The 16,574-nt window shown below is 41.8% G+C and overlaps 1 protein-coding gene across 1 annotated transcript in view; it reads right to left on the reverse strand.

Annotated features, from left to right (window-relative positions):
- LOC137257928 (sodium- and chloride-dependent betaine transporter-like) overlaps nt 1-9,800 on the reverse strand; it is a 33,713-nt gene extending 23,913 nt beyond the window's left edge. Inside the window, exons 1-9 of the mRNA XM_067795437.1 lie at nt 9,510-9,800; nt 8,107-8,238; nt 7,571-7,829; nt 7,179-7,311; nt 5,948-6,082; nt 4,826-4,929; nt 4,347-4,471; nt 4,011-4,123; nt 2,765-2,905 (exon numbers count right to left, since the gene is read on the reverse strand). Of these exons, the coding sequence (XP_067651538.1) occupies nt 2,765-2,905; nt 4,011-4,123; nt 4,347-4,471; nt 4,826-4,929; nt 5,948-6,082; nt 7,179-7,311; nt 7,571-7,829; nt 8,107-8,238; nt 9,510-9,726 (1,359 nt within the window). The 5' untranslated portion in view covers nt 9,727-9,800. The remainder of the gene's footprint in view (nt 1-2,764; nt 2,906-4,010; nt 4,124-4,346; nt 4,472-4,825; nt 4,930-5,947; nt 6,083-7,178; nt 7,312-7,570; nt 7,830-8,106; nt 8,239-9,509) is intronic.
- Between the last annotated feature and the right edge of the window lie 6,774 nt (nt 9,801-16,574).

Here is a 16,574-nt window from a genome sequence, read left to right on the forward strand (position 1 = left end):
GGTTAAATCTAGCATTGAGAGGATTAAGGAACAAATACGAGAACACACATCTATTCTATTAGGTTAAATCTAGCACTGAGAGGATTAAGGAACAAATACAAGAACACACATCTATTCTATTAGGTTAAATCTAGCATTTAGAGGATTAAGGAGCAAATACATGAACACACATCTATTCTGTTAGGTTAAATCTAGCATTGAGAGGATTAAGGAACAGATACATGAACACACATCTATTCTATTAGGTTAAATCTAGCATTGAGAGGATTAAGGAACAAATACGAGAACACACATCTATTCTATTAGGTTAAATCTAGCATTGAGAGGATTAAGGAACAAATACGAGAACACACATCTATTCTATTAGGTTAAATCTAGCATTGAGAGGATTAAGGAACAAATACAAGAACACACATCTATTCTATTAGGTAAAATCTAGCATTGAGAGGATTAAGGAACAAATACAAGAACACACATCTATTCTATTAGGTTAAATCTAGCATTGAGAGGATTAAGGAACAAATACAAGAACACACATCTATTCTATTAGGTTAAATCTAGCATTGAGAGGATTAAGGAACAAATACAAGAACACACATCTATTCTATTAGGTTAAATCTAGCTTTGAGAGGATTGAGGAACAGATACATGAACACACATCTATTCTATTAGGTTAAATCTAGCACTGAGAGGATTAAGGAACAAATACGAGAACACACATCTATTCTATTAGGTTAAATCTAGCATTGTGAGGATTAAGGAACAAATACGAGAACACACATCTATTCTATTAGGTTAAATCTAGCATTGAGAGGATTAAGGAACAAATACAAGAACACACATCTATTCTATTAGGTTAAATCTAGCATTGAGAGGATTAAGGAACAAATACAAGAACACACATTTATTCTATTAGGTTAAATCTAGCATTGAGAGGATTAAGGAACAAATACATGAACACACATTTATTCTATTAGGTTAAATCTAGCATGATTTAAGACTATGGTTACTTTAACGAGTCGGAGAGAGTGGAATGTTACAAAATGGCATTGAGCCTAATTCCAGCTATACTGGACAAAAATAGTTGTAATTTTGATATTTGTAATTTTGAAATTATGAATAATATGCATTTATTCATTGACACACTGATACAATATTAATCATGAAAATAGCTATATCACTAACATATTTTGTCCAGTGTATTTGCTGTTTGTTTACTTGTCACAGGCCATGAAGGCAGTGACTGTTTCAAACTTTGCATATGACAAACCCAAATAAACAACAGGAACTCCTGGGCGCGGATGCGCGCCTTAGAGTAAGCAGCGAACTTTCAAGTTGGCATTTCCGTCATTTTCTATTTCTGTGGTCTGAACAGGTCTTAGTCAGGCCATGCGGTAAGCAGCTTATGGAATGGAAAGTCAGGACAGGTTGATGCATGTTCTTGATGTCAGTCACTGGATTATCTGGTCCAGATTCCATTATGTACACACCATCCGTATAACTACATGGTTGATGAGTGGAGCGTCAAGTGCAGACAAATAGACGTCTGGGGTGGTCTCTCTGACTTATACCAGTTTAGGGAAGTTTACTTTTCCAGAATGGTTAGTGAAATTCTGTCACAAACAGAACTGCGGGAATAATAGTGTGATGCATTAGAAAGGCATTAAGGTTGCAGTGGGCAACCGTTCACATAGTAGAAGTGGACCCGACTCAGAAAGGTTTATAACTATTTTGTCAGATTCAAAGTCACTCTTTGTCGTTCGACATCTAATCAACACAGCCGGCGAATCAATTTAAAGCGTTCAGTATGTGGAATGTGGGTCATGAGGCAACAGACCAACGTTTGCCCAACGAACACTCATTCACTGCATCATATTTCATAAATCTTGACTAAAATCCGGTGAGTCATTTCAGCAGATTTTAGGATGAATCAATGTTGGAGCAGCGTGAAGAATCGCATTCCGGGGAGTTTTGGCAAACTGTGTACTTTTCGTCGCCCAGACACTGATTCTTGCTTCAGTGGCCACAATATCTGCATCCCCTCTGTAAAATGTGCCAGTGTAAAATGCTCTTGTGGGGATGATTGTCTCTGTTTGTCTGGCTGATTTTATGTCATCCTATGAAAAACCCGTGAAGGTCCCGGGGTAGAAGAGGCTTCAGCAACCCAGTTGTAAAAGGTGACTATGTTTGTCGTAAGAGGTGACTAACGGGATCGGGTGGTCAGGCTCGCTGACTTGGCTGACCCATATCATCGGTTCCCAGTTGTACAGATCGATGCTCATGCTGTTGATCACTGGATCGTCTAGTCCAGACTCGATAATTACAGACCGCCACCACATAGCTGGAATATTGTTGAGTTCGGCGTAAAACTAAACTCACTCACTCACTCACACTCATCCTATGAAAACAAATATGTCATATGTGTCGTATCACCGTATAAGAATTTACATAGATGGCATGAACTGGGAAGTGGTGACACGTTAGTGATGAGTTACAGGTTGTGTGTTTTATCTAACCACGAAATTTACTTTGCCTTGTTTGACTCTCTATCGTATGTTGCAAAATCGCCAAAACGGCAGCAAGCAGAAGGATCCGACTGTATGATTCGGTGACTTAGATCATGCCGTACCATCTGATCCTTACACCCATTGTTTATATGCTCAGCCATATAGCTTGAATACAGCTTCGTGTGCTATTATTAAAAGAACTGCATAAACACACACAAACGCACACATTCATACACTGAGATAGATAGGAGACCTACTCTGGTGGTGAGCGGTAGACCCATGGCGAAGACAAGGATGACATACAACACTGCCATGAGACCATGGAGATATTTGGTTCCGGGTAGAAATCGGGAAAACAATTCCTCCAGCGTCACCACAACTGTCTCCATAGTAACAAACTGTAAACAAATAACAGCTTCATGAATATTTTGTAATCGTTGAGCGAAATTTTCGACTGCTTTCATTCTTGACTGCTTTCATGTCTCTTCATTTTGAAGCTAAGCTGTTTTTTAATGAACTATCGAACCAAGCAACTAAAATGTGCTTAACTAAACGTCAGGGAATCCTTTCAAACCTGTTCACACGCCGATACATTATCATTTCGGTATCATTTCAGACCCACTTCTCCTGTCCTAGATGATCATTCTACACAGCAGTTTGACTGTTTGATCGGACTGATTAAATAAATCAATACATCTCATTCTTTGATACCCTTATCACAAGCACCAGGCGAACGTGACCACAATAGACCAACACACGGCAGTGGAGATAATAGATGCTACGTGCAAGAATGAACAGGTAGCATCAGCCTGCAGTGAGTGACGGTAACAGCATCTGGCGTGGCACCTTCATGTGGGAAGAACTTGTCCACTTTGGTAAAAGTAAAAGCGACACAATGCGTTTCACATCCACAAGAAACGTCTGTTCAAACCTGGGTCAGTCATTCAGTTCAGCCTCTATCATGAGCTTGTCTATGACTCACTATCGAATAGTAGTGATGCCATGCGTTCGCACATATGTCAGCGCATGCTGCTCCTGCTCCACAAGTCACAAACACACGCAAAGACTAGTCATTTATCCATCTAAATTATAGGGATCGCATGGGGCATGCCCAAACAGAGAGAAGCACCGGATATCATGTTTCTCAGTGCGTCAGATTTGGAAATTTCAACCGTAAAAAGCTGTGAAAGCTTTACTGAGGCATTGAATGATACAATATGGAACGAACAAAACATGAATACGAGATTTTTGCTGTGATATCGAATATACCGAGGTTACATATGGAATCCCTTTCACTAAATGATTGAAGCATACTTAGACACTCTTCCAGAAGCCCTAAAGGGTAAAATCGTGGAAAGCAGAAGAATGGATAATGAACACTGGTCGTGCAAACGTAATAATTACTGAAGGATGTGGGTATTAGTTTTACGGCCATGGTCCTACGAGTTTTGTGTGTTCCCATGGCCAAGCGGCAGTGAGGTAACCTCGTTCACCATATCTTACCATGGAGTCGATTCCCAGTACAAGCAGCGCAAGGAAGAACAGAACCGACCACAACTGTGGAACCGGAAGTAAAGACAGGGCCTCTGGGTAGACGACGAATCCTATCCCTGGACCTGGAGATAAGCAGTCCCTAGGTTAGAGATAAGCGATACACAGGGTGAGTGTTTTGGAAGTGTGGACATTGACTCGATTCCGAGCGGTTTGGTTACATAATGAAAGCATTTGTGATTAGGAGGCCTTAAGATACCCTTCTGGTGAAAGCGTTTGCTCGCCATGTCGGAGACCCAGGCTACTACCTTGTACAATGTTTGAATCCAATTTGAACGCCCACTTTACCTGATGAAAGCACTTGTGATATAGGTACTTCAACTTCATATGCCAAGAAGCCGAGTGCGGCAAACATCACAACGCCTGCCAGCATGCTGGTCACCACTCCCACCAGGATTATTACAAAGGCGTCCCTAAATATGAAATGGAAGGGAATCTGATATGACAACATTGATGAACACAGTCACGGATAGGGGAGACAAATCGTGCCTAAAATCGCATCGTTTGTCGTGAAAACATTTTTTGCTCAGCTGTGATAGCTCTCCGTTTGTTTTTAGTTTCGACTTTTCCCAAATGAAAGGCATGTTTGGGACGAGGGGAGGGGTGGTTGTGTGGGTGGGTGTGTGAAGGGGAGGGTGAAGGGGTGGGTGGAACTGGGTGCAAATTTTACATTGACGCCTTTCAGACAAAAGGAACTATTGAACATGTAATCGTGTATGCTTATCTACCATCTCAGGAATGAAAGGTGTTTATGGATAAGCACCTACCACGCAGCGTTGCTGTGAGGGGGGTTATGACTGGCCATGGCGATAATGGCGCCCCACGCCGGTCCCACGGAGAAGAACACTTGGACCAGAGCGTCAAGCCACACCTACAACATGAGACACTCAGCTTGTGGATGCTTCTTGTTCGTTGTTTATTCCACTCTGCAATATTCCAGCTCTTCATCAGTCTTTGTGAATTCGAGTCTGGACCAGACAATCCAGTGATCAACATCATGAGCATCGGTCTACCCCAGTGGGATACGATGACACGTGTCAACCAAGTCAGCGAGTCTGACCACGCGATCCCGTTACTCGCCTCTTATGACAAGCTTAGTCGCCTTTTATTGCAAGCATGAGTTGCTGAAGGCCTATTTTACGGGTCTGAATGAATGAAGTCACAATGTCAATTTTATGGGTAGCCTAATTACCCTGGGCCATATTACGCAGAGAACAACTTGCCCTGCACGCTCATTCGTGTGTGTTCTGAACCCCAGGTAATCCCCTGCTGGCTGCTGGAAAACTGGGACTACACCAGCTAACCATGGCTCACCTGGACTATGTGTTAATGTGAAACACAAACCATAGTTAGCCACATTCCACCCTGGCTATGTGAGAGACCAGTTTTCACTGAATCTGGCTGTGTGAGAGACCAGTTTTCACTGAATCTGGCTGTGTGAGAGACCAGTTTTCACTGAATCTGGCTGTGTGAGAGACCAGTTTTCACTGAATCTGGCTATGTGAGAGACCAGTTGTCACTGAATCTGGCTATGTGAGAGACCAGTTTTCATTGAATCTGGCTATGTGAGAGACCAGTTTTCACTGAATCTGGCTATGTGAGAGACCAGTTTTCACTGAATCTGGCTATGTGAGAGACCAGTTTTCACTGAATCTGGCTATGTGAGAGACCAGTTTTCACTGAATCTGGCTATGTGAGAGACCAGTTGTCACTGAATCTGGCTATGTGAGAGACCAGTTTTCACTGAATCTGGCTATGTGAGAGACCAGTTTTCACTGAATCTGGCTATGTGAGAGACCAGTTTTCACTGAATCTGGCTATGTGAGAGACCAGTTTTCACTGAATCTGGCTAAGTGAGAGGACACCATCTGAAGGCAAGAGAACGTTACCTGTGGATTAGCTAGCTGAGTAAAATCCGGAGTGATGTAGTAAAGAATACCATCCACAGCACCGGGCATCATGCATGACCTCACCAGCAACACCAGCAACAGAAAATACGGCAACAGCGCCGTTAAATACACCACCTGCAAACCATCAACACCTTATTTTAGCGACCATAGACTAGAAATACAGGCAGATACATACAGAAGCAGCAACAAATGCGGTTTTCTCGTTTCCATCAGTTGATTAGATTGGGTGCCGCTGGTAATGCACAATCACTTCTTTGTATCATCACTATTCGACTGGGGCTTCAACAGATGCTCAACAAAAATTTAAATATTACACGGACCATAATATGAACTATTAGATATTCTATTAGATTGAAAATTGGGATGTCCCTAACTTTTATATTGTTTGAGTTTTATACATGCTCATGATATAGGCAAAATTCAATCGAACAATTGACCCGTCGTATACAGCTATTTCTAATGGAAACTGACATTTTATAGCTTGTATTTATAATAAACACAGGATAATACGTGCCCTTCCACACGTGCCCTTCCACACGTGCCCTTCTACGTTTTTAGGTTGGAGGTGTGTTCTGGTTTAATGCTGATGTTGATTTGAGATTACATTACACGAAATGATGGCATTCATAGTGACATTGACGATTAAGTAGAAAATAAGCTTATTGTGAAGAACGATATTTATTTCTTGTAGATTTGACAGTAGTGAAAAGAACCCGAGAAAGTGTCAGCAAAGGGATTATGTATGCTCGTCAGAAGTACGCGGATGTGCATATTTTGATTAGGAACTTGTCATCGTGCTTTGAAATGTTTTAATGTTTATACAACCTGAATCACATTTTTATGGACTTACTGGCAAACAAAGATAAGTTGAGCATCGACCTGACATTTAACCTGTATTCGCATGTTTGAGCGTCGTCCACTGGCGCATGCCATTGTGAACGACAGGGCCCAAGTTTGTCTGCGACCAAGTGTAGTTCGATGAGTGAAGCGCCCATCGACCACGTCTTTTCAGCAAGACCTGTGCTTCCACCCGCGGAATAAATTTCATCGTCATGTACAGTACTTCATGTGCACTATTCTACATCTACTTTCCCTTTAACAAACCAACTGGGTTTTGCTCATTGCCGTGCACCGTCTACTTCTCGTAAAGGGTTATCCCCTTCAACGTATGATTGTTTGCCAGTATATACATTTACTATCAATGTCTGACCTTTCCTACAGAACGTATTCCTTTTATTACACAAAAGAACATTATCAGACACGAGGCCAACCAGGCTCCTGCTAGATGCAGCTGCATTGGTCCTATGTCCTGTAGCCCAGTTGACAAACGAAGAACGTCTCGCCTGGAAAACACATCGAAATAAACGTCTCTATTCGTCCATATACTACTCTTATGGCGTTAAAGGAAATCCGGTTCTTCTACATAATCGTGTTCATTAACTTCATTCAACGTCTTAAACAATGCAATGGTCACTGTAGCAAAAATATCGAATATCTCCAACACATGGTTTCAATAACTGGTGTGTGCCATGCTTTCTTATATAGTTAATTACTTGAGCTGGAAGATACAGGAAATAGTTTCTCCAAATCAAAGCCTCTCACTTCCAGAATTCTTCAGCTGCAGAATGGAATGTGACATTAACTCTCTCAGTATAGGTAAGATTGGAGTCCAGCAGGGCGGTGTCATTGTCCCCTGTGTCTTTGTGAACCACACAGTGTAGTGTGTTCCACGAGTTGTTGCAGGTCGTCCAGGGCAGGACGGTGGAGAAGGAGCTGTACAGGTAGTAGAGGGACCAGGCAAACACCATACTGTAGTACGGTACGATCATGCCACATACAATCACTTGAGATATCCCAATTCCTGAAAATAATGATGTAGGAGAGGTCGATGGATGTTTTTAGGAATGATATCAGCAAAATATTCACCCGTGGGTCTGTGGGATGATACCACTGTCCAAGGCAGGTTCATGTTAATATGCACGTTTATTACTAAAACTCGACAATATCCAGGAGAGGGCATGACAGAATGTGCAGTTATAAGCCGTTATAGAAGAATTTACTCCTAATTCCTGGGTGTAAATGTTGCGAACAAGCGCTAAAACTTCCGGGCAACCATGCCAACCAGACGAATGACTTACCTTTCATAAGGGGACATAACCCCCATGCTCCTATGGGTCCACGCCGCGATAACTGAGCTATGATTACTTCGAGGAAGAAAAGAGGCATTGCCACTGTCATCATGAACAGTAGGTATGGGATGAGGAAGGCAGCTGTTAGAAACAATTAGCAATAATGATAAATTCCACAGAAAATATACTCGTGGATAAATGAAAGATTTGCATCTTGTTACGAGAGTGTATTGTCTGTATTTTTAAGTAAGTGATTTTAAGTAACTATCACTGGGTCACAGTGTTTAGAGTTTTGAGTGATAGTTATTATGGTTCACATTTCGCATCATAAATGTTCAGTGCTAGTAGTATTTTTAACGGCTGGCCTTTAAGGTAGCACTTTAGAATTACCTCCATTTGAGTATGTGGGGATTTAAAGAAGAGCTATTTCAGCTCTGCGCTCGCTAATGACGGTGGTCCTTGGAGAAGTGTGTGTGTGTTCTATTGATGATAAGGGTACACCTAACGTGTGTGTGCTGTACTGACGAAATTGTCCCTAACGGTGGAAGGATATATGTAATCATTTACACGTTATATTCACGCTATACGTATACATAGTTCGTACCGTGCGCTACATAATGCTAATCTATCAATGACACATTATCGGAAGGAGTTACTGGAATATTAATAACTCATTGACTGTCATTCAATTATACTCTTTCATGCAAACGATATATCTAAAGTTTGGGTGTTCATCATAGTGTAAGAATATTCCAGCAAATATGACCTGCTGAAACTGTTTGACAGAAACCTAATTTCACCTGAATCCACATTCATCACATCAATATCAGTAACGGAACAGGCCCTTCACCTGTGTATGGCATGACACGTGTGCATCCACACGTTTGTAGGTCATTAACTCTCGATCCACAAAGCTGAAATATTACAAAGCCGTGCGAGGAAACACCCGCTTATTCCTGTAAATACCATCGTCATGCAATGTTGACAATGTACCCTTTTCAGCCTTTCACTAGCGCGTTGTAATGCGCACCAGGACCCGTGTCAACATTACAACCTTCTCTATACCGCGGGTGTATATGATAAATCAGGACAAACCATCAGCTGAAGAAATTACTATCGCTGAACTTACGGCCCCGTCAGTGTTGCATGGAACTGTTTGAGTTATTGATCTCATTGACCGGACATAAACTACGCGGTATGGCAACACACCCCAAGAGTTTAGATGATAAAAATAGTGCATGAATGATTCACATAAAAACCATTGAAGTAAAGTGTGTGATGCATGGCTGACAGCCCGCTAGTAGACCAGTCTGTAACACATAGTCGTTATTTAGCTTGCGCTAAAGATTCAAGTTCACGCAAAACATGTAAACAAGCGTCCTTTGTGTTAAAGTTACCTTTACTGTACTTACCTCCTCCATTTCTCTGACACACAAACGGGAACCTCCACAAATTCCCCAGCCCAACTGTGTACCCCACGAGGGTCAGTATGTAGTCCAGTCTGCTTGTCCACATGGGTTTCCTCCACCCTGAGTCCGGTAACCACAGAACTCGTCTCACTCCAGGGCTGTCCACATCCTCTATGTCGGGGTTGTCACTGAGACGGAGAGGAGACGTCCGCTCCGACATGTTGTCAACACTGTCGACTGTCGGGGACAGGTCGTTGTGAGTAAGGGGTCCCAAAAAGTGATTGTTGAAGTGTGACGTTCAGTCTAACCCAGCACATCAATTATTCACGAGGCATGTTGTGGTTGCTCACGCTGGAAAATAGTTTAACAGCAATCTCGTCCACTGATGAAAGAACCAAGCTCCATGTTTCTTTTTATCCTTTCATCTTTACTGATGCACACACTATACGCCTCTACTAGGTCGTTGTAAACCTCACCGTGAATGTTTACAAAACACAATGCTATCTCATGTCACACGTTAGTTTTTATAAGATATCCGTTTTATGTTGTCACATATCAAAGTCACACACTGCAATCAATATGCCCACATTGATCCGAACCTTCTACACAAAGTTACCAACAAACGGCTTATACAAATCGATGTAGTGCTTGAGATGTTTGGATCATCAGCCCTACGCTGGCCCAGATATTGGAGGGGTAGCTTGGTGTAACTGCCCGTAATGAACCGGGTTAACCTCACCAGCCCAGCCGAGTAACGTTGAGGTTTCCAAGGCTTTACAATCTTCCTTTCATAGTCGACAACGAACTTCATGAACAGACAAGTTGGGCTGCTTATTGGCCACGTGTTATATCCTGTACTGCTACAACAGGAACTACTACTACTGCTGCGCTGCTACTACTACTACTACTACTATTACAAGTGACTCGTGAAGATCCCGGTTGTGATTGGTCTACAGTAACCTATGCTTGTCGTAAGAGGCGACTAACGAGATCGGGTGATCAGACTCACTGCCGTGGTTGATACATGTCATCGTTTCCCATTTGTATAGCTCGATGCTCATGTTGCTTATCACTGAATTGTCTCGCCCAGACACGATTATTTAAAGACCGTATAGCTGTAATATTGCTGAGTGAATAGCTGTGAACAGGTTTTAGCAATAAATGCTTGTAGAATGAGGGGGGATTTCATTGTCAAGTTCACTGCCTTTGACAATGCACGTCATGCGAAGTTCGAGGTTCATGATATCAATCACGAGACTGACTTGTCCAGATGACTTAGAGGCCGCCGTCATATACTTGTCGGTGGACAAGTCGGTGTAAACAGCAAACCCACACAACTAATTGTTAGATACTGACAATTTACCCCAACAAACAGAGCAAGCTTCACCAATGAGACCCCGGCAAACGTGTGAAATCGACCTTCGTTCTCATGTACAATATACAACCCAAGTTATCCGTGAGGAATTTTCAATATCATTACATCTCATCCTATCGGGTACTGTTTTATTGCCGGCCGAACAAGTGTGCAACAAACAAGTGTGTCTTCGTTTACACACACTGAAATGAATAGGTCGATGGGGACCTGGTGTATTATTCGTAACATATAGTAATCTGTCACTATCTCTGTGCTACTCATATCCCGATGTATCATGTTGATATTGACTACATGGAGCTACGTGCTCTCCAGCAGTGTTTCCTCATCATCTCCCCGATCGTACTTCTTCATACTTCATGCGTCGTATGTCAACGTCGTTGATGTTTGATGTCAACGTCGTTGATGTTTGATGTCAACGTCGTTGATGTTTGATGTCAACGTCTTTGATTTTTCAGATCTATTGGCAGTAGACATGAAAAGTCCAATTATTTAGCAAAACATTTTTAATAGCTGTGAGGTATACTCCGGGCCTGGGTTTCCCACATATTTTCTATTTTTCGAACTACGAACTGTCAAAACGGCCCCTGTGCCAGGTGACGTAATTGCGGCAGAAGCACTTCACAATGAGCAAGAGTGAGTGAGTGAGTTACGAGTTAACGTCAGATTGGCAATATTTTAGCCATATCGTGACGAGAACACACGTGATATTGAAATCAAATATGTGTATAGTGTAAACACCTGTTGCCTCAAAGGACAGTAAAGCAACTAGAATATCACAGTTACATCTAAAGCTAGCTTGGAAAGTTAAGACTAACAGAACTATTTGGACAATACAATATAACAACAACCGTTGGTAACTACAACTGAAGGTATCTCACCATACTAGGTACCAAAAGGGGAAGATCAGGTAAAAGTCACATTGAGGAATGTGATATTTTCGTTTCTTACGACAGTTTTTTTCCCGATAGTGATTTGTCCATTTGGGTTCTTCAGATTATTTATTTTACAGATTCTGAATCTACAGAAACATCTGATCATTCAGTGCGTTAGTTCCATTCAGAAGACCAAGAATTTCATCTTGGAAACGACTGGGGAAGATGGTCGATCACATATTCTGGGGTACAAAACACAGTTTTGTAGAGTCGGTACGTCCTTAACGTCTTCCTGTTAACTTGCCCGCTGTCGTCCCAGAGTTCTAAGAGCCAATTATTTGTAACGACATCAAAACGTTTACGTTTCAAAACATCAAGCTGAGAATTTAAAGATAGATTAGGATTTTCAAATAGCTTCACAACTGTACAGTCTAATGATTTAGGCACCGACAGGGATCATCACTGAATAAGAAAAGGGAATCTATTTCATTAACACGATATATTCTCTTATAAAAACGATTTCAAAGCGGTGTTTTGCTGAATTAGCCATCCGACCCATATCTCCTCTCACTCATTTTTGTCTTGTTGCTATTAACGAAAATGCGTCATTTCCTACACCGATCATTTACACAGTCAAGCATACGTTGCAGTGACGATTTGTCTGGTGCTACCAATGCGATCCTACCTGCATGCAGGAGAAGACTGATCATATTAGTATCTGTCTTATATCACAACTCAGTTCGTATATTTCGAGAGCTAGATCATTCACAGACATAGTGAATAATGTTGGCGACAAAACACAACCGTGTTTTACGCCGCTATCTACATTGAATCCATGGGACATTTCCCCGCTAACGAATACGCGAGATCGGTTGTTTAAGGCCGAGAAAAAACTACCGTCGACTCCGAATCTAAGCAATTTATACCTAAGACAACAACGATTTACGCGGTCAAAGACCTTCAACGCATCGATGTAGCAAACGATTGGAAGACTTTCTGATTTTTTTTATAATGGAGAAAAGCGTGTAAATATGGTGAGTCTTGCTGTGAAAACCGTTTGATCCTCCGCAAGTAAGTTGTTATATTCTAGCCACAAGGAGAATCGCGAATTACGCATCGGCGGGTATTTTAGAAGGAATAGACAACAGTGAGATACCGCAATATCCCTGGTCATCGGATCACGCTTGTCCGTGTCGGGCTTTTGAATTGCGCAATAAAATATCAATGCAATGCGGGTGTTTGGGAGCCTCGGCTGGGATGAAGTCTAATCATGCTGCTTTGCCACATTCGGCTTTATTTATTGTGGATACAACCTCGCTACATGTAATAGGGATATCTTGTATACTTCAGTCTACATCACTGTTAGTAAGATCGGAGTTGTTAGAGACACTGTCTACTACGTGCTGCAGGTGAATAGCGTCGTCATTATATAATTTACACAAATCGGCCTCCTACTTTTCCAAAACAAGCAACCCTATAAGAGAAAATAACTCCGTCTTCAACAACCTGCCATGGGATAGGGTTATGCCTATCATTAGCTATCCCTATTTTAGCAGTAGCCTTCCAGAATTGCCTCGAATTTTGTCCTTATACTTACCGAGTCATTTCTGTTGCTGTTGTCACTGGTAAGATTTTTTCCTCAACTCTAGCATTTTATCAAGCGGTTAACGTTTCAAAATGTTTCCAAGCCTTTTTTTCTAAACGACTTACATGTTAACAACTCACGCTCAGCTGTAGAGACACTGTCCAACTTATGTTGTAGACTATGGCAACATCAAGGTATGTAATTAGGTTTACATTTTACACCATAGACATTTCCATTGTTATTAGATACAACACCAGCCTTGTCACCTCAGCATGCATACAGTTCATGAAATCATCATATGCACCATTTACATCGTTTTGTGCACTCAGTCTATTTTCGACGTGAAGCACATTCTTCCTTTAGAAGGACATCACCTTGAATCATATGTATTCGTTAAAGCGGTCAAAGTGGACGTATTGTGTGGCTATATAGGTAAAGAGAGTTCACAGGTTACGTCAGGAGCCTTATATCCGAGATTAGACATTTTTAATCATATCAAAATCATTGAAACGAAACGGCTTCTCGTGTAACGTAACCGTATAGTCTACTACGGAGCACCCGCTTTAATATACGAGGGTTGGCTGAAAAGTTCTAAGCCTCACTGTGAAAAAAAGTTACAAAGTCCACGTTTGTAATTTATTTTTCTACATAGTCCACTTCCAAGTTCACACACTTTTGCCAGCGATGCTGCAAGGCCCGAATCCCGGTCAGGAAGAAATCTTCTTCAGCTACCCTAAAAACATCAGTCACAGCGGAAATGACGTCATCATTACTTGCAAAATGGCGACCGGCGAGTTCCTTTTCCATTTGGGGGAACAGGTGGAAGTCAGAAGGAGCCAAATCAGGTGAATAAGGAGGATGGTCAATGAGTTCAAAGCTACAATCGCGGATTGTTGACATGGCCACCACCGATTTGTGAACAGGCGCATTGTCTTGGTGGAAGAGGACACCTTTAGCGATCATCCCTCGTCGTTTGACTTTGATTGCTTCTCGCAACTGGTTCAGTAGATCAGCATAGTATCTGCCGTTGATAGTTTGACCGTTTTTCAGAATACCCCTGGAATCCCAAAAGACTGATGCCATCACCTCTCCAGCTGAAGGAACAGACTTGGCTTTCTTCGGAGCTGGTGAATCAGGATGCTTCCACTGTTTTGACTGTAATTTTGTTTCTGGTTGAAAGTGATGTATCCAGGTCTCATCCATGGTTACAAATCGTGCCACAAAATCATGGGGATCTGCTTCAAAACGACGCAAATTGTCAAGGGACGTCTGGAACCTGACACGTTTCTGTTCTGCTGTCAAGAGCTTTGGTACCCATCTTGCAGAAACTTTAGTCATTCCTAATTCGTTGGTGATAATATGCTCAACCCTCTCATGAGAGATGCCCACTACACTAGCAATATGTCGAGTAGTCAATCGTCGATCATCCATCATATCGAGCACTCGCGTGATGTTTTCTGGAGTGGTTGCTGTTGAAGGCCTTCCTGAGCGTGGGTCATCATCAAGGCTTTGTCTGCCACGCTTAAATTCTGCAGCCCACTTCTTTACTGTGGAAAATGAAGGAGCATCATCCCTAGAGTGGAGACCATGTCAGCATGTATCTGTGTTGGGGACATCCCTTTCTTTAGCAAGTACTTGATGACTGCCCTGTATTCAGTTTTGTCCATTTCTGATGATTTCAGAGGGTAGGTTTACCAAAAGAACTGTAGTTGAGATAAAACTATGAGTACGTTTGTAGTTCTTGTGTCTATGATGCACTAAATGATTGTCCTCATTGGTGGCAAACACCTGTCTCTACCTGGTGGGGAAAAACCACTCAGGCTGAGAACTTTTCAGCCAACCCTCGTATCATGACCTTTAACAGTCTGACAAATATATTTCAGTTGGGTTCAGTTCAGTTCATCCAGGTGGAGGGTTCATCTTCGAGAACCTCCTTCCGACTATGAGTAATTCTTCTCGTGGTGCCTTTGCACGCACAGTCTGCATTTCGGGATGTCCTCCGACCTCTTTAACTTTGTTAGAGAGTAATGAACTGTGGTGACAGGTCTGTTTGAAAATCCAGTATAGAAGGAAACTCATCGTATTACGACAGGGAAATGATTGTCCTGTTCATGTCATCATGGCACCTGAGTGATTTTGATAAAATGTTACATGTTGCCCTGCCAAAAGGTAGAACCAACAGGTTAAAACACTGACACGTTTGATATTTCAATAATTTGTATTCAGCAAAAACACAGACAAGATGCAAAACATTCACAAGAGGGGTTTCATGTGCAATCCAACTGAGTCAAATCTAAAGTAATGGGTCACAAATAAAATGTCAACTCACCGAAGTCTTGGTGTGAGAGTGAGAAACTATTGTGCAGAATGTAATGCAGCGAGTGGTCAGGCAGCGGTTATGTAAATCAAGCGTTGACGGAGATGTAGAGTTATATACTCCAGTTATCTGTGTGTATTTCAGTGTCGACAACACGACACCTAACCTTTATATATAAAGTCAGTCATCAAGTCCTGAAAGCACTTACGACCACCGCCATCAACGTAGAATCTTCTAGCAGTCTCCCGGAAGTAGGCACAAATAATCAAAACATAAACTGAAGAGGAGGTAACTCTAAAGCACTTCCTGAACGCCTGCAGCCAAAATACTAAAAACACCGAACATTTATGATACGGAATGTGGCCTATAATAATCATCAAAACAATAAACGTTGTGACCCAATAACAATTATTAATTACTTAATAATACAATTCACAGAAAAATACACTCTCACAACAATGGGCGCAAGAAATTTAGGTTCACAAATGAGTCCCACCTGAAAAGCTACCGCCTTTGATTTCATTGAGTCACGAAATACATACCCAACATTGATTTATGTCTTTCTTTAGTGTTAACAAGAAAGGAAATATATTCTTTTGAGGTACATGTGCTAAGGAACACACTTGGAAGACACGTCATACAAATTTAAGTTTTGTTTGTTTCAGCATCAATTAAACTTTCACATTCCAGGTGTCTTTGTCTCGACATCAGTTGAGGATTTCACTACTATCAGTATAAACGCCCGATTTCCATTCGATCAATCACAGCACAGTCTCTCATCAAGAAAGACGGTCGACAGACGATGGAACCAATACTCTGCTTCTGCTTTCTAAACATTATACACATGCATGCTGCCTTCCACCTCCGAAGCTATGGTCCATCTTCTTTTTCTACCTTGTCATTTGGTTCACCCTTAAAT

The sequence above is a fragment of the Haliotis asinina genome, chromosome 12 (genome assembly GCF_037392515.1).
Source record: "Haliotis asinina isolate JCU_RB_2024 chromosome 12, JCU_Hal_asi_v2, whole genome shotgun sequence".
NCBI lineage: Eukaryota > Metazoa > Mollusca > Gastropoda > Lepetellida > Haliotidae > Haliotis > Haliotis asinina.